The sequence below is a fragment of the Prionailurus bengalensis genome, chromosome C1 (genome assembly GCF_016509475.1).
Source record: "Prionailurus bengalensis isolate Pbe53 chromosome C1, Fcat_Pben_1.1_paternal_pri, whole genome shotgun sequence".
NCBI lineage: Eukaryota > Metazoa > Chordata > Mammalia > Carnivora > Felidae > Prionailurus > Prionailurus bengalensis.
The window spans coordinates 55643746-55667671 of NC_057345.1; the positions used below are offsets into that span (position 1 = coordinate 55643746).

The window sequence follows — 23926 nt, forward strand, 5'->3', positions numbered from 1 at the left end:
GTGGTTGCTATGTCAGGGGTGAGGTAACCCACATCAAAGGCCTGGCACAAGTGAGGCATGGACAGTCTAAGGACAGATGAAAGTCATGATGGAGGCTCAGAGGGTTCTACCATAGTAATGAGAGTTGAGAGTGGAGCCTATTCAAGTTCAGAGAGAATAGACCATATATTCATGAACCACAGATGTCAGCAGCCACAGAACACCTAGAAATGAGACCAGCAGTACAAGGACATTGACCAAAATACTTGCTCAAGTACCTTTTCCTCAATGTCACAAAGTCCAGTGAGCATCTCATTCACATACCCAGATAACCATCTTAAGAAAGAAAGAGACAGGGGCGCCTGGGTGGCGCAGTCGGTTAAGCGTCCGACTTCAGCCAGGTCACGATCTCGCGGTCCGTGAGTTCGAGCCCCGCGTCGGGCTCTGGGCTGATGGCTCAGAGCCTGGAGCCTGCTTCCGATTCTGTGTCTCCCTCTCTCTCTGCCCCTCCCCCATTCATGCTCTGTCTCTCTCTGTCCCAAAAATAAATAAAAACGTTGAGAAAAAAAAAAAATTTAAAAGAAAGAAAGAGACAGACTGGGATAAACTTAAAGAGGCTATACATTATTGCTCCAAAGTTTAAAACATGCTGGATTAATATGATTTTACTCAGAGTCTGAGGATCTGGGAAAGATCAGAACTTTATACAAAACTACAAAGCTATTTTTCTTAAATCCATATTGTAGTAAAATTAATCTTGTCTATACAACAAAAACACAATGTATTCTCTCCATTCATTTTCCCATGTCCTTCTTTCCATTTGCCTGTCAACTTGAAGCAGATAGAGCATGTGCTCAAGGTATGAATGTATAATAGTAGGACACTCTTAGACGAGTCACTGGATTACAGTATGGGCCTAAATAGAGCCTATTTAGGCCCATACTATAATAATAGGCCCATAGTATAAGTAATAATAAGCCAGAATAAATTCATTCCAGTCCAGTACAAAATAAAACAAATAACTCTCCCTATTAAAAACATTGAACACAATAAAATATGAAAAATGTTAAAATAAATTACCTTTTATTGACAGAATCTTCTAAGTGACCAGCCAAATCAGATGATTCCCTAGGTTTTTTTCCAGTTTGAGCTGAAATTATAAAAGATTTTCATATATCATGGCATTTAGAAAATACCTTCTATAAAATATTTTACAGTGTAAAATAACAATAGAAAGCTTCCAGTATAGTGCTTGATCTGTACTAGCTACTCAAGTAAGAATTTCTTAAAGTGAACAAGATAGAACTGGAAACAACTATGGCCAAAGATCTAATATTTGGCTCAGGCAAATCAAACATAAACCTGGCCTTGGAGATTTTTGTGGAAGAAAGACATTCTCAAATTTTCAAATCTCTCTAACACATAAGTCATTATTAGCCAGTAGGAAGCCTCAGATGGTTAAACACTGTTGGTAAATGGGGAAGTTGGTTAGCACAGGTCAAACAGATCTTGCCACCTAGCAGGAAGGAAGTGTCTAGGGTTGAACTCTTCCAAATATGCCTGATGGACACTTCAATATTTCCCTACTTTCTTTGAAGTGCTCCCAGACACATATGATGTGAGCATAAATTCAACTTTTCTCTTGTCCTGAAGTAGTTTGTATTCTAGTGCAGTGCTTCCCAACATTTTCCACATCATGGCAAACATACTAATTAATATTCTTTTATACAGTACACTGAGGACAAACACTTGAGTATACTTGTAGCCAGACTGACATAAGGCCAACCCTTGCATTCTTGAAGGCTGAAGGATTAGTATTTCAGCATAACAGGTTACCACAGAAGCTCTATTCTAGAGAAAGGAAATAGTCAACAAACAAGCAAATAAACAAACACAAAAATACATAAAATAATTTCAACCACTTGTAAGTATTATAAAAACATATACCCATGGTACTTCACCTATGGTGGCTATAGAGGCTTCTCTCAGGAGGGCATATTTGAGTTGAAGTCTGAGAAAGGAGAGGCAGCCAGGTGAAGAGCTGGGCAAACACACTACTAGACAGAGGAAACAGCAAGTGTAAAGGTTTCAGTGTGAAATCAGCTTGGAATGGTAAAGGAGCTGAAGGCCAATGTTGTTGGAGTATAGCGAATGAGGGGGAGAGTGGAGTAAGATGAGACAGGTAGCAGGAGCCAAATTATAGAGAGCCACATAAGCCATACCAAAAACTTAAGACAGTATTCTGGTTATAATAGAGGTGATTTAGAAGGTATTAAGCAGAATAAGAGAGTAGTTTGATTTATGCTTCAGGAAGATCACTCTCTGTGCTCTGCTCTGAGCTCTGCTGGCTTCACAGAATGAGTCTGGAAGTTTTTCTTCCGTTTCTACTTTTTTGGAACAGCTTGAACAGAAGACATATTTACTCTTCTTTAAATGTCTGGTCGAATTCCCCTGGGAAGCCATCTGGTCCAGGACTCCTGTTTGTTGGGAGATTTTTGGTAACCGATTCAATTTCTTCACTGATTATGTCTGTTCAAATTTTCTTTTTTTTTTTTTTTTTTTTTTTTTTTTTTAATGTTTATTTAGTTTTGAGACAGAGAGAGACAGAGCATGAACAGGGGAGGGCAGAGAGAGAGGAGACACAGAATCGGAAACAGGCTCCAGGCTCTGAGCCATCAGCCCAGAGCCCGATGCGGGGCTCGAACTCGCGGACCGCGAGATCGTGACCTGAGCCGAAGTCGGACACTTAACCGACCAAGCCACCCAGGCGCCCCTGTTCAAATTTTCTATTTCTTCCCATTTGAGTTTGGGTAGAGTGTGTCTAGGAGTTTGTCCATTTCTTACAGATTGTCCAGTTGGTGGCATATAATTTTTCACAGTATTCTCTTATAATTGTATGAATTCCTGTGGTGGTGGTTGTGATCTCTCCTCTTTCATTTCTGATTTTATCTATTTGGGTCCTTTTTCTTTTATTTTTGAGAAGTCTGGCTAGGGGTTTATCCATTTTGTTTAGTTTTTAAAAAAATCAACTCTTAGATTCATTGATCTGTTCTACTGGGGTTTTTTTTTTGGATTCTATATTTTTTATTTCTGCTCTAATCTTTATTATTTCTCTTCTTCTGCTGGGTTTGAGGTTTCTTTGTTTCTGCCTTTCTAGTTCCTTTAGGTGTGAGATTTGGTTATGTATTTGGGACCTTTCTTGCTTCTGGAAAATACAATGTATTTTCTTCTTAGGACTGCCTTTGCTGCATCCTAAAGGGTTTAATGCCATGTTTTCATTTTCATTTGCTTCCATGTATTTTTAAATGTCTTCTTTAATTTCCTGGTTGACCCATTCATTCTTTAGTAGGATGTTCTTTAACCTCCATGTTTTTGGGGCTTTCCAAATTTCTTCTTATGGTTGATTTCAAGTTTCATAGCTTTGTGATCTGAAAATATGCATAGCATAATCTCAATCTTTCTGTAACTGTTGAAAGCTGTTTTGTGACCCAGTATGTGATCTATTTTAGAGACTGTTCCATGTACACTTGAGAAATATGTGTATTCTGCTGCTTTAGGATGAAAATTTCTGAATATATCTGTAAGTCCATCTGGTCCAATGGGTCATTCAAAGACGTTATTTCCTTATTGATTTTCTGCCTAGATGATCTGTCCATTGTTGTAAAAGTGGACTATTAAAGTCCCCTACAACCATGGTATTGTTATCTATAAATTTATTTATGTTTGTGATTAATTGATTTATATATTTGGGTTCTCTCACATTGGGAGCATAAACATTTAAAATTGTTAGCTCTTCTTGATGGATAGACCCCTTAATTATGATATAGTGCCTTTCTTCATCCCTTGTTATGATCTTTGGTTTAAAATCTAGGTTGTCTGATACAAGTATAGCTACTCCACCTTTCTTTTGATGTTCATTAGCTTGATCTATGGTTCTCAATCCCCTCACTTTCAATCCACAGTTGTCATCCAGTCTAAAATGAGTCTCTTGTAGGCAGCATAAAGATGGCTCTTGCTTTTTTTAATCCATTCTGATACTCTATTTTTTGATTGCGGCATTTAGTCCATTTACATCAAAGTGATTATTGAAAGATATGGATTTAGTGCCATTGTGTTATCTGTAGATTTCTTGCTTGTGGTGATGTCTCTGGTCCTTTGTAGTCTTTGCTGCTTTCCACTTACAGGGTCCCCCTTAGAACCTCCTGCAGGGCTGGTTTAGTGGTCATGAACTCCTTTAATTTTTGTCTGGGAAAACCTTTATCTCTCCTTCTATTCTGAACAACAGCTTTGCTGGATAAAGAACTCTTGGCTGTATATTTTTCCCATTCAGCACATTGAATATTTCCTGCCACTCCCTTCTGGCCTGCCAAATTTCAGTGGATAGGTCTGCTACTACCCTTTGGTATCTACCCTTGTAGGTTAAGGCCCATTTGTCCCTAACTGCTTTCAGAATTCTCTTTGTATTTTGCCAGTTTCACTATGGTATGTCATGGTGTTGACCTGTTTTTGTTGACTTTGGAGGGAGTTCTTTGTGCCTCTTGGACTTGGATGCCTGTTTCCTCAGCTATAATTTGTTCAAATAAACCTCCTGCCCCTTTCTCTCCCTCTTTTTCTTCTGCAACTCCTATGATAAGGATACTATTCATTTCATTGACTCCCTTAGGTCTCTAATTCTCCCCTCATGGTCTAATAATTTCCTTTCCCTCTTTTTTTTCAGCCTCATCACTTTCCATAATTTTATCTTCCGATTCTCTCTTCTGCTCTTCCGTCCTTTCTGTCACTGCATCTACTTTATTTTGCATCTCAGCTATAGCATGTTTTAATTCATCGTGACTAGTTCTTAGGTTTTTGATCTATGAAGCACTAGATTCTCTGCTGTCTTCTACACTTTTCTCAAGCCTGGCTATTAGTTTTATGACTATTATCCTTTTCATATATATTTTTTATATCTGTTTTGAGCGATTCTCTGGATGTCATTTCTCCCTGGAATTTCTTTTGAGGAGAATTCTTCCGTTCTGTCATTTTGGCTAGGTTTCTGTCTTTTACATGTGTTAAATGCTTGTTATGTGTCCTGCACCTGTGAGAACTACTGTATTATAAAGGGGTCATACACTGCCCAGGGCCTGGCACTTCAGGAAGTGTTTTTGTAGCATATTGCGTGCACTCTGTTGGTTGCTCTATCCCACTGGTCAGTCTTCTACAAAGCTGATTCTTACTTATAGTGGCAGATTGTTTAGACCTTCCACCAGACGTGCTTTGATTTGTTCATTGAAGTAAACCTGGAAGAAAGGAAAGGGCCAGGGACCTGATCCCATACAAAGAGAAAAATGAAAGGGGTGAAAAAGAGACCAAGCAGAGAGAATCAAAGAAACTATAAGGTTTAATCCAGAGAGAGAGAGAAAGGAAAATAAAGGAAATATAGAAAAGGTGTGAAAAGAATAGAGTAAAAATGCCTGATTACAGAGACAAGCAAAGCACAGAAAGAAAGAATATATATTTTATATATAAAATAAGAATTGACCAAAAATCAAATCAGAAACTTTGAGCCTGATTCCAAAGGGGGAAAAAAGAAAAGGGTAGAAAGAAAAAGAAGAGAAAAAAGAAGAGAAGGAAAGAAAAAAGAAAGAAAAGGAGCAACAGTCTAACACACAAAACCACAGGACAGTTATCTGTTGGTGCCTGGGACTGGTGGTTGTGCTGGTCTGGAGGAGAGGCTGTCTGGTTCTGTCTTTGTCAGTCTCACTCGACTAGATAAACAGTTGCCAGGCTCAGAGGGGTGGAGTTTGGTTGTAAGTGGGTCCCGCCTCCACTGGGGGGCTGCTGTACTGCTCCCTGAAGCCCCACCCTGTTGGTGATGGGGAGAAAAATAGCGACACCCCAATCTCTCCTCCTCAACCAGGGGGATTGCCCTGCTCCACAGTCTCTCGTGCCTCCTAGGCACTCAGCTGGGATTCAAAACCCCATGTTTTAAAGGATCCCACACTGCACAGACCCGGTTCTGGGGTAGCACCAATCTGCCCTACAGATGTGGCAGGTGCCTGCAGGGTCTTTTGTCCTTGGGGGGCAATATACACTCTTCCCCCAGTACTCAAGGGAGGGCACTGTCCTCTCCCTGTGCACCCCTGAGGTCGCTCCCGTGCCCTGGGGCTAGCTCTCCTCTCTCCTCCCAAGGCATGCTCACACCGCTACAGCAGCTTCAGTCTGGAGAAAGTCATGCACTTTTGAAAACTCCGATCTTCAGCTCCTAAGGCTGTTTGCAAAGTAGAGACTGGCACCGATTATATTTCTCGTTCCCCAGTCCGTGGTCCCGAGAGATTTTTCTCTTGTTCCAACACAATACCGCAATCCACAGTTTCTCTCTCTCTCTCTCCCTTTTGTCTCTCCACAGAAGGGGATCCCTGCCCTCCATGCCCACTCTGTTTTATCTCCCTCAATTTGCATACAGGTACCTCTGTCCCGCCAACCTGTCACCCTCCACCTCTGGAGATTTTTCTGTCACTCCGAAGATAGATTTCCTGGGTGTTCCAAGTGTTCTGACCTTAATACAGCTAGGTTTGAGGGACAAGGGAAATCCTGGTCCCCCTACTTCTCTGCCATCTTCCTCCTCAGATTATTCTAGATTATTATTAAATAATTTTCCTTCAGATCACTTCAGATATAATAGATTATTTTGGAGTTTTTGACTTTTGCAGTGTTAATCTTTTGCTTTCTTTTTGACTTAACTTTATTGAAGTATGATTTGCATACAATTAAATGCATTTTACATGTATAGTTTGATGAATTCTGATAAATATATAGATATAGATATAGATATAGATATAGATATATACTTATGTAAGGATCAACAAAATTGAGACTTTGACTATTTCTATTATTTAAAGATTGTTTCCTATGTCCTTTTGCAGCAAGTTCATTCAATTTGTTCTGTTCTCTTTTTCAAACACATTGTTTATCTCGGTGTTGGATACCTCAATATACTATCTTGTCTGATCCAGTCATAATTCTGTCCCTTCACGTTGCATTCTATGTGATTTTCCTAAACTTGCTCTTCAGATCTTTGATTTGGTTTACTCCAATGTTTATTCTACTCTTCACAACTTTTAATATAATTTTAGGTTCTGCATTATCATTACTCATTACCTTAAATATATTTTTATCTCTGAGGCGCCTTGGTGGCCCATTCGGTTATGTTCCTGACTCATAACTGATTTTGGCTCAGGTCATAATCTCAAGGTATGTGCAGACAGCTCAGAGCCTGCTTGGGACTCTCTGTCTCTCCCTGCTTCTCCTCCACTATCTCTCTCTCTCTCTCTCTCTCTCTCTGTCTGTCTCTCAAAATAAATAAATAAACTTAAAAAATATTTTTAGCTCTCACAGCATCATTTCATTTTTGACATGTATCTTTTATATCTTCAAATCTTATTTCACAGAATCCCTTATGTTCTTTAATCTCTTAAACATATAAAAATATTATTTTCTAAATTTCTCCTGTTTCATGGGGTACAATTTCTGTCAGAACATGACCATAGCTATCTTTAAATTATCTCCTTTATTTGCTATGTGATATTTAATAAGCCCCACGTTCTTGTTTTTCCTATTCACCTTTGAATCCGGACACTTAAATCTAGGTTTGATCCTAGTCCAAATATAAAAGAAGTAAATTTCTTTGGCTACTCTCCCTGCTTATCTGGATACTGTTAAATTCTCCCCTTAGAAATTGACAGGCAAATCCACATGTTGTTACCTTGTAAGTTCAGGCATTCAGCTGTCTGAGCTGCCTGGTGAGGGAGCCGGAGCCCTGAAACATTATGGGGAAATTTGTTCCTGTGCACTGTATGTTTTGTGTTTCTGTGACCCATCATTAGTAACAAACCCCTTTTCTTTGAGTATTTGGGTGGTGGGGCTAGGGAGTGGTATTAAAAGAAGAATTTTCAGAATATCTTCTACTGGCTTTTTAAATACTCTTCTTTCTCTTAGGAAATGGAATTGTGAATCAACTTCTGGAATCTTCTTTCAAACTACTTCATGTTGTAATATGTAGCAGATTTCCTTTCAGTTTGAGATAAAATGTCTTAGTTTCAATTTAATGAATTTTTCTTGTCTATTTTTCTTCTTTTTGTTATTCATTTTGGCCAGGATAAATTTGTATTTATGTTGCCAACTTTCCCAGAAGTCTTAATTTGGGACTTTGATAAAAGAACTGTAATTTTTCTTCTGTAGAGAGACTCAAGAAATTTTATAAAGGGAAATTTGCTTTGCCGAAAGAGTAGAACAGTCTGCCCCGCTGTTAGGAAACACTTCAGAGGCGACTTATGTGGTAAACAGAGGATTGCCTACTTAATAGTCCCCTTTCTCCCTTTTATGCTGACAGAGCTCTGATTTTATTTATCTTTCTCCAAACAACCATGTCTTCCACAGGAGGCTGGGCTCCTTCCTCACCCAAGGGAGTGAATCTTTAAATGATCTAAGCCTGTGCTTTTAAAAATGTGAGCTATAACCCATCAATTTAGACACTAAATTAATGTAGCATACTTTGACCAACATTTTAAAAAACAAAATAGAACAGCATACAGTGTATTACATGTGTCCTTAGTAACAGCTGTACAAAACACTAAAATACTGCAATCAAATTCAACTAACAGAGAAAAAGACAATTAGGACACCATGAAGCTAAATCTTCTGCTCACTCTATATATCATATAATATATGTGACATAGTTTATATATAATATATATATATATATGTATACACCATGTTTAAAGCTGGAAAAACTTACCTAAGCTGATAATGATTTGTTGGTTAAAATATGGGTGCATTAAGCTATTCTAGTAAGGAGACACCAGGGAAAGTCTGCTGGAGGGCTTTGAGGAGCATTTTCCTCATTTTTACAAAGGAACCAAAGAGCTTTTCTCTTTTTCAGTGGATGTTGTTAGCCATACCAGTTATCTTGAATAGCAGTCACCATATTGTACAGCAAAACTAGGAGGACAGGCTACTTACTAAGAAACTTGAGAAAAGATGGAGGGACCAGGTATATCTCATCAAGACTCTGAATTAACCATGCCTGGAACTGACTTACTGATAGACTTCTTATTTGAGATATAAACATCTTTATTGTTTAAACAATATATAGTCAGATTTTATTTTAATTAAAGCTGTATGTCTCCTAAATATTTAAGATGAGTAAGAATCTATCAGGTGGAAAAGTCAGTTCTGAGTTATAGAGGCCAGAATGAATCGTATTACACTGTATTTGGAACAGACTGTTCACAGTGACTAGAATCAGTAAGGAGAAAGAGACAAAATAGAAGGCTAGAAAAATCTTGTATACCATAATAAGCAATCTAAATTTTACCTTTTTTGTAATAGATATCATTCAGTTTTTAAGTAGGGAAATAATGTGGTGATAAGATCAGATACGATATTCTTTAAAGATTTTCTTAATGCTTTTAAAAGTTAGATACAGTTAATTTTCAGCAATTTCAATATAAACACACAATGTGTATACCTGCAAATAAAGCAGAGTCTTTTTCCTTCTTATAAGCCTTAGATTGAATCATGGGTATAGGAGAAACGGTTGTAGAACCCAATGTTCTTCTATGCTCTTGTTTATTCTGTAAATAAGATCATGCAAAGGCTTAGAATTTTTTTTTACCTGAACATTAGGAAAACTGGAAAACTATCTCAGAAATTATTTCTCTCTATGTATATTGATAAATAATTTAAATCTGATTATTCACACTTGGAATATATAATTATAATAACTAACAGCTGTATAGTTCTTTAAATTATTTTAAATGTCAATTTATATTTGAGAGAGAGACAGACAGAGTCCGCATGAGGGAGGGGCAAAGAGAGGGAGACACAGAATCTGAAGCAGGCTCCAGGCTCCAGTTGGCAGCAAAGAGCCCGACACAGGGCTTGAACTCATGGACCACAAGATCATGACCTGAGCCAAAGTCAGATGCTTAACCTACTGAGCCACTCAGGCACCAACCCCCCTACCACCATCTAGTTCTTTAAATACTTCCAAATATAGTATTTATTTAATCCTCAAAAACAAAACCCTATAAGATGGATGTTAGTACCACTTTATGAGGAAGAAACAAATCTACAGAAATTTAAAACTTGGACTACGTTCACACTTTTTACTAAATTCTATTTTCTTTGCCTCTAAAGCTTAGCTATTATACTCATATAAAATTTATTTCTCCAAATGCAGGGAAAATCTAAACTTCAAATACTGAGGGGGGGAAAAAGCCCTCTTAGTTTAAAAAGAAACTTGACTCATTCATTGAGTAGATATAGCAGAATACCTCTGAGTAGAATGAGAGAACTGGAAAAAAGATCCAACTTTTCCCAGGTTAGGGTCTCAGATTGGCTCTAGTGTGGAGAGAGACTTTGGTGAATCCATTATGTCACTAGAAAGATTATTGATGCTTTTATTTTAGCAATTAACTTAGTCGGGTTCAAAATACAAACTGTCTCTGGAGCAGCAGCTCACATTTCAGTCCACTTGTTTTATCCTTAGCTGGGCTGCTTGCAGTCTCCCTAAACATGCATGGTTCAGGGGGCAATGAGATACTTGGATAGGGTTTATACATGGAAGATGGGGCTGCCATCTTTGACTTTCTTCTTTCTATTACTCTCCACTCACTTTCCAGAAGCTTGGGCTGCCCTAAACATTGCCCTCTAGTTCTCCTGGCCAGGAAAAACATGTTTCCTATTGGAGGTTTCGATGCCCCATGCAGTGCCAGCTTCATCTACCCTTCAAGCTAAAAGTCATAAAAATAGCCCTGTGTAAGTAAGTTATTCCAAGTTTCTATGCTTTTTGTTGTAACATGCTTCTGGTTTCTTACTCTCTAGGGTCTTCAGATAATATGTGTGTGCGTGTGTGTGTGTGTGTGTGTGTGTGTGTGTGTGTTTTCTGAGTATCTTGTCTAGAGTTTACATTTATTGTCTGAGACAGGGTGGGTGTAATAGGGTTTACTCAGCCATACTGAATCAGATTTCTCCAGAGTTTTTACTACCTCTGTTGTCTTTTCCTATTGCATTGTTTAATACTTCCTAAACATCTATAAATAATAGTGGCAATAAGTGTCACTCTTGCCATGCCATAGACTAGTGTATTGTCATTAATTATGAAGTTGGCTATTTTAAGGTATAATTTTTAAAATTATGCTGGGGGGTGCCTGGGTGGCTCAGTCAGTTAAGCATCCAACTCTTGGTTTGGGCTTGGGTCATGATCTCACAGTTCATGAGTTCGAGCCTTGCATCAGGCTCCAAGCTGCCAGTGCAGAGCCTGCTTGGGATTCTCTTTCCCCCTCTCTGCCCCTTGCCAACCTTGCTCTCTCTCTTTCTCTCAAAATAAGTAAATAAACTTTAAATTTTTTAAAAACAGGGGCGCCTGGGTGGCACAGTCGGTTAAGCGTCCGACTTCAGCCAGGTCACGATCTCGCGGTCTGTGAGTTCGAGCCCCGCGTCAGGCTCTGGGCTGATGGCTCAGAGCCTGGAGCCTGTTTCTGATTCTTTGTCTCCCTCTCTCTCTGCCCCTCCCCCGTTCATGCTCTGTCTCTCTCTGTCCCAAAAATAAATAAACGTTGAAAAAAAATTAAAAAAAAAAACAAAAAAAAAAACAAAAAAAACCAAAAAAAAGATAATAAATTTTTTAAAAACAAAATTATGTTGATATTCTTTATCATACAGCAAGTATTTTTTGTAGTTTTATCAATGATGGCTGTTGAATTTATCAATTATATTTAAAATCTTGCAGGTATTAAAATAACTACATTTTTCTGATGAAACTCCAGGCATAGAGCTGGCAGATATTTAGGGTGAGGATGAAAACAAAAGTTGTAAAGAGACAGGTTAACTGCAATTCTTTGGACTTTCTGAACCAACTGCCACCTCTCCCATTTCCCAGTTACCCTCTCCCACATACAGTTATAGAAAATTGTATTTAATTAATCTCAGGCTAAAATAGGTGCCCTTCTCTTAATAAACTTACTGCTAATGTTTGGTTCTCTGGAGGGAAACTCTCTTCATGCTAGCATTTGGAAGAAAGGCTACCAGTCAAATTACCTTCTCTCTGCCCTCTTATGCTAAAGTAAAGCTAGCTGGTTGAGAACTCTGATGTATACACAGAACAGCTGACTCTCCACTCTGGAGAGATACTTATTTATAAAATTAATGACAGTTTCATAGAAAAATTAACTTATATCTTTACTCTTAAATATGAACAAATGAAGATTTATTAGGTATGATAAAAATCAGTAACTTCAAAAATATCTATCATGTTGAACAAAAGGAATACTGACACCAGAAAAAAAAAGAGATAATTCAAGAAACAGAAAATAAGTTAAAAGAAATGAACTGTAACATCCTCAGAAAATGTTGAGAACACATGTAACAGGAGTCTGCAAAAAGAAAAACAACAACAACTAAGGACAAGAAAGAAACTTAAAATATCATTACTGAACCAAAATGCAATCAAAGGACTAGAATAAAAGGTAAATTTTCAGAAACAAAAAGTAGAGTATAGCAATATAGAGAATCAACCCAAGAAATCTAATATCTGACCATTAAAGAACACAGAAAATAGTGGAAAGAAATTGGAAAAGAAATAACAGAGATATTTTTTAAGATCTAAAGAAAGACATTTGCTTTAGGGTGGGGTCCACAGAACACTGAACAGAATGAATAAAATTACCACCCTTGGGCATATCCTCAAGACATGTGAAAACAATATTGATAAAGAGAAGATCCTAAAAGTTCCAAGGGGAAAAATTAAATAAAATCAACTTACAAAAGACTGAGAACCTTTCATTAACAATACTGAATGGCATGAGACAGTCTAGCAATGTCATCAAAGTTTAGGGGAAAAAATGAAATTAACATATAATTGTACTCAGCTAAATTATCAATCATATAATGGGAAAAATAAATATACACCCAGACATCTATGAACCACTTCTAGGGATGTTCCTTGAAGACATATTATAGGAAAATAAAGATGAAATCCCAGAAGAAATAACAAAACATGGAGTACTAAAATCTGGCAACTAAACCAGGAATGGAATGACCCAGTGACAACTGCAGAACAGGCTTAAAATAGGTCAAATTTAGAACAAAAAGTCACTGGGATCCTTGAGCAATTCCTCCAAGAAGATTAGAATGGATTCTACTCAATAGAGATAATGAGTAAGAAAGCTTGACTATACTCACATATAATGATAAAATTGTATATTTCTTTTTTAGAGACTGCATATCTTACAGGCATAGAGCATGTATCAGACTGTTAGGTTCTTCCTAGCTCTGCCATTTATAATTTGATCTCAGCCAAATTACTTATATCTTCTTTGTACCTCTTTTTTCTTATCTATAAAATAGGAATAAAAATAGTACTTCCTTGGGTTGTTAGGGATGTAAATTTATATATATACATATATACATATATATACAAATATACATAATGTATATTTATACTACAAAAGTACTGTAAGTACTATATAGATGTTTGCTATTATTATCATCCTCCCACAAGAAAAAAAAAGGCAAATTGAATCTTCGTAAAAAAACACAAAAGTGCATACATGACAGTAAAGGTTTCAATATGATGCAAACTAACACATGGCATTATTTTTGAGTAACTGGTGGAGAATAAGAAAAGAAAGCCTTTTGCTTGTACATTTTACCCATTGAGAAGAATTGTAATCCTAGCACATTACTTTGTTGCACATTCATTACAATGAATATGTACAGTGTCATCATAACAAGATACTATTTATAGCCTTGAGTTTTAGAATTAACCTATAGACAAAACATGAGGGCTTAATCAGAGTTGCAAGACTGAATATAATCATTGACGTCAACAATGCAAAAGTAAAGATATACCTGACTTGGGGAAGAAGGTGTGAAGGAGAATGGGAGAAAAGGATAGGGCTGCTAAGTTCTTCATTTTACAAACAGGGGAATCAGGAGGTAGTGCTTAAAGTTAATGTAAAAGAAAACATATTTAGATATGTTATTTATAGGTACAAAAGTTAACAACTGAGGAAACAAAAAAGTAACTATCAAAGATCCAGAAGAAAAAAAACAGGGGGAGAGATGAAATGTACAGCAATATAAATAAGCTAATTCAAATATATTTTACTGACTATATAATATTTAAAGTTGAAAAGCAAAAAAGTAGTAGTAGAAGCTCATTCTTTAAAATTACGGAGTTAATCATAAAGGGAATTAAACCCCCCCCCCAAAAGTTAAATATGGTTCCCTTTGAAAAGAGGAAATTAGAACAAGAAGAATGGGATGGAAGTGCTTTGTATCCTTATTAGACTTTCTGAATTATTTAATTTTTTAAAAATTCATATGTATATTTTAACTTATTTTTTAAAAATTAAAATGTTGCATATTTTATATAAGATACTGGTAAATTTATTATTATGAGTAAACTTGTGATGCTACAATATGTATTTCTTGAAAGGTATTTATTTAACATGAACCTAAATAAAAGATGTAGTTGAGGATAATACTAATATTCTGGACAGTGGGTCCTGTAAATTTTCTTAAAAATTATAAAAGGGGAATATGCAACAAAAATTATAATGTCATTAATTATGGTCCAAAGTATGTGTTTCTTCATGCTTCATTTTCCATATTAGCAGTAATCAGGGTTAATAATAAATTAATATCTAAGAGACTCTCTTAAATGACTTACCTTTGTTGATTCTCTGGTTAACTTCTCTCCCTAGTTTCCTAGATAAAACCTAATGAACAATAGCCAAGGCATGCTCAGTGTTCAAGGCTAGTCAACTACTTTTCTGGATGCCCATGAACCTCTCTGCTCAAAAGGTTATCAAGAGTCAATATTGTCGTCAAATTACTATGTTGTACACCTAAAACTAATGTAACATGTGTGTTATACTTCAATACTACAATTATGCTGCAATTTAAAAAAAGAATCAATACTGCTGGTCCTGAAAGGGCGGGCCTACACCAGCCGACTCCATCTTGTTCTGTGTCCTTCACCTAGACCACGCCTCCTCCCTTTGAGTGACCTCCCGCTCACCCATTCAAGCTTCCTGATCAAAACACGCCACTTCCCCAGCCAATCGGCTGCCCCTAGACCCCTATAAAACCTTTGTGCTTTTGAAACTCGCTCTCTTTCCCTGGTATCTCACCGCTGCGTCGGTGCAGGTAGGGGATTGAGCTCGAGCTAGCTCGAATAAAGGCTCTTTGCTTTTGCATCGGACTCGGCTCCCTAGTGGTCTTTGGGGATCACGAATTCTGGGCATAACAGTCCCAAGCTTGTTTATAGTAATTGTAACTGTAATTATATAAATAACTATACTATGCTAAAAAGAAATGGTCTTGGCTATACCTCAAAAGATTACAAATGGATGCATATTTTCATATTTTAAATTAAAATAAAATATTTAATTCATGCATGTATTTTTTTATGATGTCCTGTTTTAACTAACTTTATGATAACTGTTAGTCCTTATCATATTCAAGTAATTTCTGCTATATGGACTGTCAAGCAAATAATATATTATTTTCTGTATTATCCTTTCACATAAAGTTTTACATAATATCAAAGATGAAATCACTTTAAAATTTTACGCTTTGAATCCTAAAATAAATGTGAATTTGGGATTCATAGAAGTATATACAAAATTGTTAGTGCCAATCTGAATTTCTACAAAGTAATTTTTAGGTACACAAATTAAACCTACCTTAGCTGTATCCTTAAGATAAAGAAAAGGTCTAAAAGATCTTGAATTCAGATGTTCTTTCATTGGCTCTAAAGAAACAAATCGAAACATAAATGATATTTCTATACTATTAGGCTACTTCTAACTTAACTATCAATAAAATATTTTTTCTACTTCTAGTCAACTTTAGCAATGTAATTTGATAAACTTAGGTGCTTACATATGCATTACATTTTCAGAGCTAAATATATTCTAGAGTAATTTGCTTTAAAAGCCAATTCTATTAGGGGCGCCTGGGTGGCTCAGTCGGTTAACTGTCCAACTTCGGCTCAGGTCATGATCTCACAGTTCATGAGTTTGAGCCCCACGTCAGGCTCTGTGCTGACAGCTCAGAGCCTAGAGCCTGCTTCGGATTCTGTGTCTCCCTCTTTCTCTGCCCCTCCCCCACTCATTCTCTGCCTCTCAAAAATAAAGAAATGTAGTAAAATTTTTTTTAAAAAAAGCCAATTCCATTAACAGAATTTATAACTTTTGATTATTAACTCCTGACTACTTATCAGAAACTATGGAGGTCAGAGCTATGACCCAGAACACACAACAAAGTGGTATGTTCTTGGAAAAAAATGGATTTCTAAACAAAATGGAATCATAATGAAAAGAATCTTTTCATTAATTCCTTTGAAAAGAGAAATATTCCCCTCAACCTGAACCCCATCTCAGCTCTAATTATTTATTAACCTGGGTTATCCTTTAATGGATTTTCTTAAGGTAGGTATGGTGTTAGGTCAAGCATACAGACTTTGGATTTAGATAGTCTGGGACCAAAGCCTACTTTTTTGTCTGTAAGTCATACACCCTTACATAAGTTATTTAACTTCCATGAGCCTTAGTTTTCTGAACTGTTAAGGGGAAATAATAGTACTATCTTAGAGGAATGCTGTGAGGAGGAAATGAAATAATAGATGTAACTAATTTAATAGTATCTGGCATTCATTCAGTCAACAGTTATTTATTTATTTTTAATTTTTTTAATGTTTATTCATTTTTTTTTTAATTTTTTTTTCAACGTTTATTTATTTTTGGGACAGAGAGAGACAGAGCATGAACGGGGGAGGGGCAGAGAGAGAGGGAGACACAGAATTGGAAATAGGCTCCAGGCTCTGAGCCATCAGCCCAGAGCCTGACGCGGGGCTCGAACTCACGGACCGCGAGATCGTGACCTGGCTGAAGTCGGACGCTTAACCGACTGCACCACCCAGGCGCCCCAAATGTTTATTCATTTTTGAGTGACAGAGAGAGTGTGAGTGGGGGAGGATCAGAGAGAGGGAGACAGAATCCAAAGCTCGAAGCTGTCAGCACAGAGCCTGACACGGGGCTCAAACTCACAAACTGTGAGATCATGACCTGAGCTGAAGTTGGACACTTAACCGACTAAGCCACTCAGGCACCCCAATAGTTACTTACTGATCACCTACTACATGCCAGCACTGGTGTTAGACACTGTAATTGTGATTCCTGTGCCCAGTGATACATACATTTTAGTGGGTAATACAGATAATAAACAAGTGAGACAAAGAAGTGAATAATTATAAATTAAGATACGTGCTGTGACAGAAATAGATTTTGGTGAGAGAGAACAACAGAGTGAGGTATATTTTAGATAGGTTCATTGCTATGGAGTGAATCTATTCCCCCCAAAATTTATATGTTGAAGCACTAATCCTCAATGTGATGATATCTGGAGGTGAGGCCTTTGGGACGTACTTAAGTTTATATGAGGTAATGAAAGTGAAGCCCCCTACGATGGGATTAATGTCCTTATAAGAAAAAACATGACAGAGAGAATCTCTCTCTCCACCATGTAAGGAATCAGGCAAGAGGACAGCTGTCTGCAAACCAGGAAGAGGGCTCTAACCAGAACCTGACCATACTAGCACCCTGATCTCAGACTTCCAGCCTCCAGAACTGTGATAAATAAATATTTGTTGTTTAAACCACTCAACCTATAGTAGTTTATTATAGCAGCCTGAACTCACTAATAGAGAAATTGGCACTGAGAAGTGAGGTGCTGCTATAACAAATAACTAAAAATGGGGAAGTGGCTTTGGAACTGGGAAATGGCCAGAGGCTAGAAGAGCTTTGAGATCCATAGGAGAAAAACCCAGTATTTCCATGAAGGGAATTTAAAGGAGATTCTGGTGCGAGTTCCCTAAGATTCTTTTACCTTCATAAAGAATACATAAAGATGGGGCGCCTGGGTGGCGCAGTCGGTTAAGCGTCCAACCTCAGCCAGGTCACGATCTCGCGGTCCGTGAGTTCGAGCCCCGCGTCAGGCTCTGGGCTGATGGCTCGGAGCCTGGAGCCTGTTTCCGATTCTGTGTCTCCCTCTCTCTCTGCCCCTCCCCCGTTCATGCTCTGTCTCTCTCTGTCCCAAAAATAAATTAAAAAAAAAAAAAGTTGAGAAAAAAAAAAGGTGGCTCAGTCGGTTGAGCATCTGAATTCAGCTCAGGTCATGATCTCACGGTTTGTGAGTTTGAACCCCGTGTTGGGCTCTGTGCTGACAGCTCAGAGCCTGAAGCCTGCTTTGAGTTCTATGTCTCCCTCTCTCTCTCTGCCCCTCCCTGCCCCTGCTCACACTCTGCTTTCTCTCTCTCTCAAAAATAAACATTAAAAATTTTTTTAAAAAGAATACATAATCAAGTACAGAAATGTTGGTAGATCTATGGATGGTAAAAGCCATTCTCAATGAGGTCTCATAGAAATTAGGCACGTATTATTTAACAATGAAGAAAAGGTTATCCTTGTTATCAAGTGACAAGGAACTTGGCTGAACTGTGTTTGTGTTCTACTGTTTTGGGAAAGGTAGAACTTGTGAGCAATGAAACTGGATATTTAGCTCAAATTTCTAAGCAAGCATTGAAGGAGTGGCTTGGTTCCTCCTGACTGCTTGTAGTAAAATTCAAAAAGAGAAAAACGAATTGGAAGACTGAACTGTTAAGCAAAAATAAATCAGGACTTAAGGATTTGGAAATTTTTCAGCCTGTCCACATTACAAAAAATAAGAAAATTTTCAGCATGTCCATGTTTGAAAAAGAACACTAAGGGTGTGGTAGAATGACTATTTGATAAGGAGATTGGTATGGGTGTGAATCACACACCTAAATAGATATCCCAACAGTGACACTGCCAGTTTGAACTGAAGGGGATGGAGATGAGACATAAATGAATGAAATCTGTTGGACTTCTTGGGTTTTACAGGATAGGACCACAGAGCTATTCACTGCAAATATGTGCTATTCTTCAAGACAGGGAAAGAATGACCCTGAAGGCAATTCAAAAATCATCAGAGCTGCCTCCTCAGTTTCAAATGGGGTTACTAATGTCTCAGTTTCAACAGGCCAAAGAGCCTCCACTCAACACCTTTGGAGTAGGGCATCCCAGAGTCTTGGAGTCATGACCCCTACCTGGCATGCTATAGAGGCAGGACCTCTGCCCCAGTGGTTCCAGAAGAATATGCAGCCAGAGAGAATTATTCTTGAGTCTTAAAATCTTAGGAAGTTTACCTTGCTAAATTTTAGACTTGCTCAGGACCTATCACCCCTTGTTCCCTTTTATTTCTCCATTTTGGAATAAGAATGCCTATCCTGTGCCTGTCTGACCTTTGCATTTTGCAAGCACATATACTGTTTGGTTCTAGAGGTTCACAGGTAGAAAGGAAATTTGCATCAGGCTGAATCATTCCTTGAGTCTCACCTATATCTGATTTAGATACTATTTAAATAAGACTTTGGATTTTAACAATAACATAAAAGTCAGACATCAGTAAAATAATTTAAGTGTTCCAAAATTCTTTTATTGTCCAGAATGAGGATAATAATAGATTTTGAAAGGTTACATGTTGTAATTTCTAGAGTTATCATTTAAAGAATAGAAATAGAGTACATAACTTCCAAATTGATAAAGGGGAAAAGTGAAACTTAAAAAACTCAATTCTAAAGAAAACATGAAAAGACAGAAAAAGAAGTATAAAATCAACAGGGCAAATGAAAGAACAAAAAAATAAAATGGCAAAATTAAATCCAAAGATATTAGTAATTGCATTAAGTATAAATGGACTAAATGCTCCATTTCAAAGACAAAGAGTATGATAGTAGATTTTTAATTTAATAGTATGATGTTTATGAGAGATAAATATAGCTTACAATGTTACAAGAAGGTAATAAAATGATGGAAAAAGATATACCATGCAATGGTAGCCAAAAGAAAGCTGGGCAACTACAGCAATATTAAATAGTAAGACAATTACTTTATAATGAAAAAGGGTTCAATTCACTAGAAACATAATTCGAAATATTTATGTAACTGATAACATGGCATAAACTATATTAAAAATCTATAAAGCAAAATTTGACACTGCTTAAAATTTCAACAGTAGAATAGATAAGTTGTGATATACGGTTGATCCCTGAATAACATAGGTTTGAACTGCATGAATCCACTTACATATGGATTCTTTTGATAGTAAAATACTGTAAATGTATTTTCTCATCCTTTTGTTTCTCTTAATAACATTTTTCTTTAGCTTACTTTATTATAATAATATAGTATATGATACATATAAATACAAAATATGTGTTTATGTTATTGTAATGGTTTCTGGTCAACAATAGGCTAATAGCTGTTAAGTTTAGGGGAATCACAAGTTATATGTGGATTTTTGACTGCACTAGAGTCAGTGCCCCTAACCACCCTGTTGTTTAAGGATAGGTGTACAGTATTTTATTTTATTATTATTATTTTTTATTATATGAAATTTATTGTCAAATTAGTTTCCATACAACACCCAGTGCTCATCCCAAAAGGTGTACAGTATTTTAATGATGGAGAAAATAAATTAAGAAGAGCAACTGAGGAGTAAAATAGCAGGAAAACAAGAGATATAGGTTCCCAAACCCCTAAGAGGAAAATTTTAAGAAGGAAGGAATGATTGACCAACTATACTTGTTATTAAAATGTGGAAGAAAATAAAAACAGAAAAATATTATTTGGATTTAGCAATGGAGATCATTGGTATTCTTGATCAGTGCAGCTTCAGTAGGATGGTGGAGGTGGAATCCAGACTGTAGTTGTCTGAAGTTTGAACAAAAGAGGAAGTAGAGACAGATGAAGAGTATCAGAGTAATGAGGCAGTATGGGGCAATGTGGAGTCACGGAGCCTTACCCAAAGGGATCGATGAGAATGATGCAATAGAATGTTTTTTGATAATTCCAGAGAAAGAAAAAAAAAAGGCAACACAAAACACTCAAATTCTCTGAAGATGTGGAGAATTTAATGGGTTTACATTAAATATTCATTTGTTCATTTAGTTTATTACCTGTCTCCCCACCTTATCCTAAAACATAAACTGAGGGCAGATTTTTTTCACTCTTGTATTCCCAGCACCTAGAGTAGAGACTGACACATAGTACGTGTGTAATAAATATCTATTGGGTGCACAAATTTTCCTGGTAAATTTTTATTCAACTTTCTTACAATATTATAAGTGCTTGTTCCTAGCTTACAGATTCCTTAATGTTCTAAGAAAGTAAGTTCCTTTACACTTTCTGTAAATAAGTTTTTATTAAGCAAGATGTCCATACTTGATTGATTTCTTTTTTTTTTAACAATAAGGAAACTCTTAGAGTAGAGCTGAAAGGAAACTCAGAAGTTTTCTTTCAAGAAAAATAAACAAACATAAAAATATATTCTTAATTTGTGAACTGCATAAATTGTCCATTCTGATATTTAACGTCTCTACTGCTTAGGAAATTCTTTATAGTTCACTGAAATCTTTCACACTGCAGCTATACACCATATACTTTCAAGAAAATTCTTTCCACAGAGACATCCAATGGTCAAGAGCTTTTAAGATATACATTAATAAATAATAAAGTATATAATACAAGCAAAACCACTCATTAATAAGTTAAAGGAGAAGTAAATATGGTACGCAGAGCATTACCTATTGACTTGCTTTCTTGATTTTTTATATTTGTTGGTACAAAGTGTGGTCTTAAATTTAATGTTTCAAAATCACTCTTTGTAGGTTCAGGCTCATTTTTAAAGGAGACATATCTAGAAAAAATAAAATTAATCTAAGTTAAAGTAATCAGAAAAATCTACAAAACTAATCTAAAAAATAAATTTTGAGAAATGTGGTGAAATGCAGATTGAATGTTGTTGTATTAGTACTATTATAGTACAAAGTGTGAAACGTTGGTACTAAGCCAGAGATGAAAGTATTCGTGATAATCACTTGAAGTAGAGACAGATAGTACGCTACTGTTGTCATAGGATTGAGGGCACTCTAGGAAACTATAGTTCACAAGCTGATTAACCCTTTAAAAAATATGCTGGAAATTCATTAAATGAGATATTGGAGACATTGTCAGACCTGAGTCAAAGTGGTGGGACCCAGAGTTAGGGTCACTTCAGATACCAAAATAATATACTAGATAGGATCACAGCATTTATTTACCATACAGGAAATTTTCTCCACTAAATTCTTTGACTACTGATAGTATGTAATAAAGTTAATAGTATTACATAATTCATGATATTTCTGACCTCTAAATGCTGGGGTAATCCATGACTCAGTCTTCTGACCTCCAACACTCACCCTCAGTTGATATCTAATCTCACATCTTCACGTATTATCTATATGCTCATGTCCCTGAGATTTATAAATCCAGGCCCTCAAACTCTTCCCTGAGCTCCAGATTTATATATCCAACTGCTACATGACTTCTGCAGTTAGGTATATCATAGGCATCTCAAACTTAACACATTCAAAACCAAATCTTTGCTTCTGCTTTCTTCCCAATCGTTGAGGCTTCCCCATCTCCATTCAACCAAAGGCTTAAGCCAAAAACTTGACAATATCTTTGATTTCTTTCTCTCACTCCTCATTCCCATCTGTTGGCAAACCCCACTGGGTATTTCTTTGAAATACGTCCCAAATCAAACTACTTTATTTCTTGTTACTTCTACCCTAGTCCAAGACACCTTCATCTCCCATCTGAGCTACTTCTATGTGTCTCTCGCCTTCTATCTGCTCTCTCTGCTATCACTCATCCCCTACAGTCTATTCCTAATGCAACCATGGTGGCATCTGTAAAATATAAATGTGATTGCCATTTCCCTCCAAATGTTTCCTACTGGACTCAAATAAAGTTCAAAATCCTCACTCCAAGACAGAAACTGTTCCTAGTTCTCATGTTTCTAAGTAGAGGAACTTCGATTGAATGTCCTTTCAGGCCTCTCTGTGCACCTCCCCAAGCCCCACCTCTACATGGAAGCAGAGTGAATTTTCCAACTGTTTGGTTTGAGGAAAGGAATTTAAGCTCCCACTTGAGGACCTTGGTACTTGCTCATCCTTCTGCCTGTAATGTTTCCCAGTGATTGCCAAGGGTTACTCCCTTAAGTTATAAGAGAGCATTTTGTAAGACTCTGCTCAATTTCCATTTCTCCACAAAGGTTTTTTCCTGCCCCTTTCTCTATTTAAAATAGTAACCCCTATCAGTCTTAATTCATTTAATTTACTATCATTTTCTTCATAGTATTTATCACTAATGGATTGACATTAAATATTCATTTGTTCATTTAGTTTATTATCTGTCTCCCCACCTTATCCTAAAACATAAACTGAGTGAGGATTTTGTTCACTTGTATTCCCAGCACCTAGAATAGGGACTGACACATAGTACATGTGTAATAAACATCTGCTGAGTGTACAAATTTTCCTGGTAAATTTTGACTAAACTTTCTTATAATCTTAAAATTTCCAATGAGATTTTAGTGTATTCTCTTTGGATTTTTCAGTAAACATTCATTTAACCTTCATAAAACATTTTATCTATTCCTTTCAAAACATTTATATTTTTGTATTATGTTCTTGTTTAATATCACTGGCAAGCACTTCTAGAATAGTACAGTTTATTGGTGAGAATGGGCATCCTTCTGGTTCTAATTTAAATGGAAATGCGTCAAGGCTTCCATCCTAAGGATGAAGTTGGCTATATAGTCTTCTTAAGGAGTAATTTTTTTTATCCTTATCTTACTAAAGTATTTTTCAAATACATTTACAGAGACTATATAGAGATGTTTGGATATGGATTTCCTTATGGTGAACTAGAGAGTGTGGACTTTGGAGTTGGACCTTACTTTGCATCTTGACTCTACGTGAAGTTCTGCA

General features: G+C 36.6%; 1 protein-coding gene across 1 annotated transcript in view; it reads right to left on the reverse strand.

The window, feature by feature from the left end:
* Positions 1 to 23926, reverse strand: part of CC1H1orf141 (chromosome C1 C1orf141 homolog) — a 43296-nt gene that overhangs the window by 3525 nt on the left and 15845 nt on the right. The window contains exons 4-7 of the mRNA XM_043575220.1: positions 21695 to 21807; positions 15714 to 15781; positions 9488 to 9593; positions 1060 to 1129 (exon numbers count right to left, since the gene is read on the reverse strand). Of these exons, the coding sequence (XP_043431155.1) occupies positions 1060 to 1129; positions 9488 to 9593; positions 15714 to 15781; positions 21695 to 21807 (357 nt within the window). The remainder of the gene's footprint in view (positions 1 to 1059; positions 1130 to 9487; positions 9594 to 15713; positions 15782 to 21694; positions 21808 to 23926) is intronic.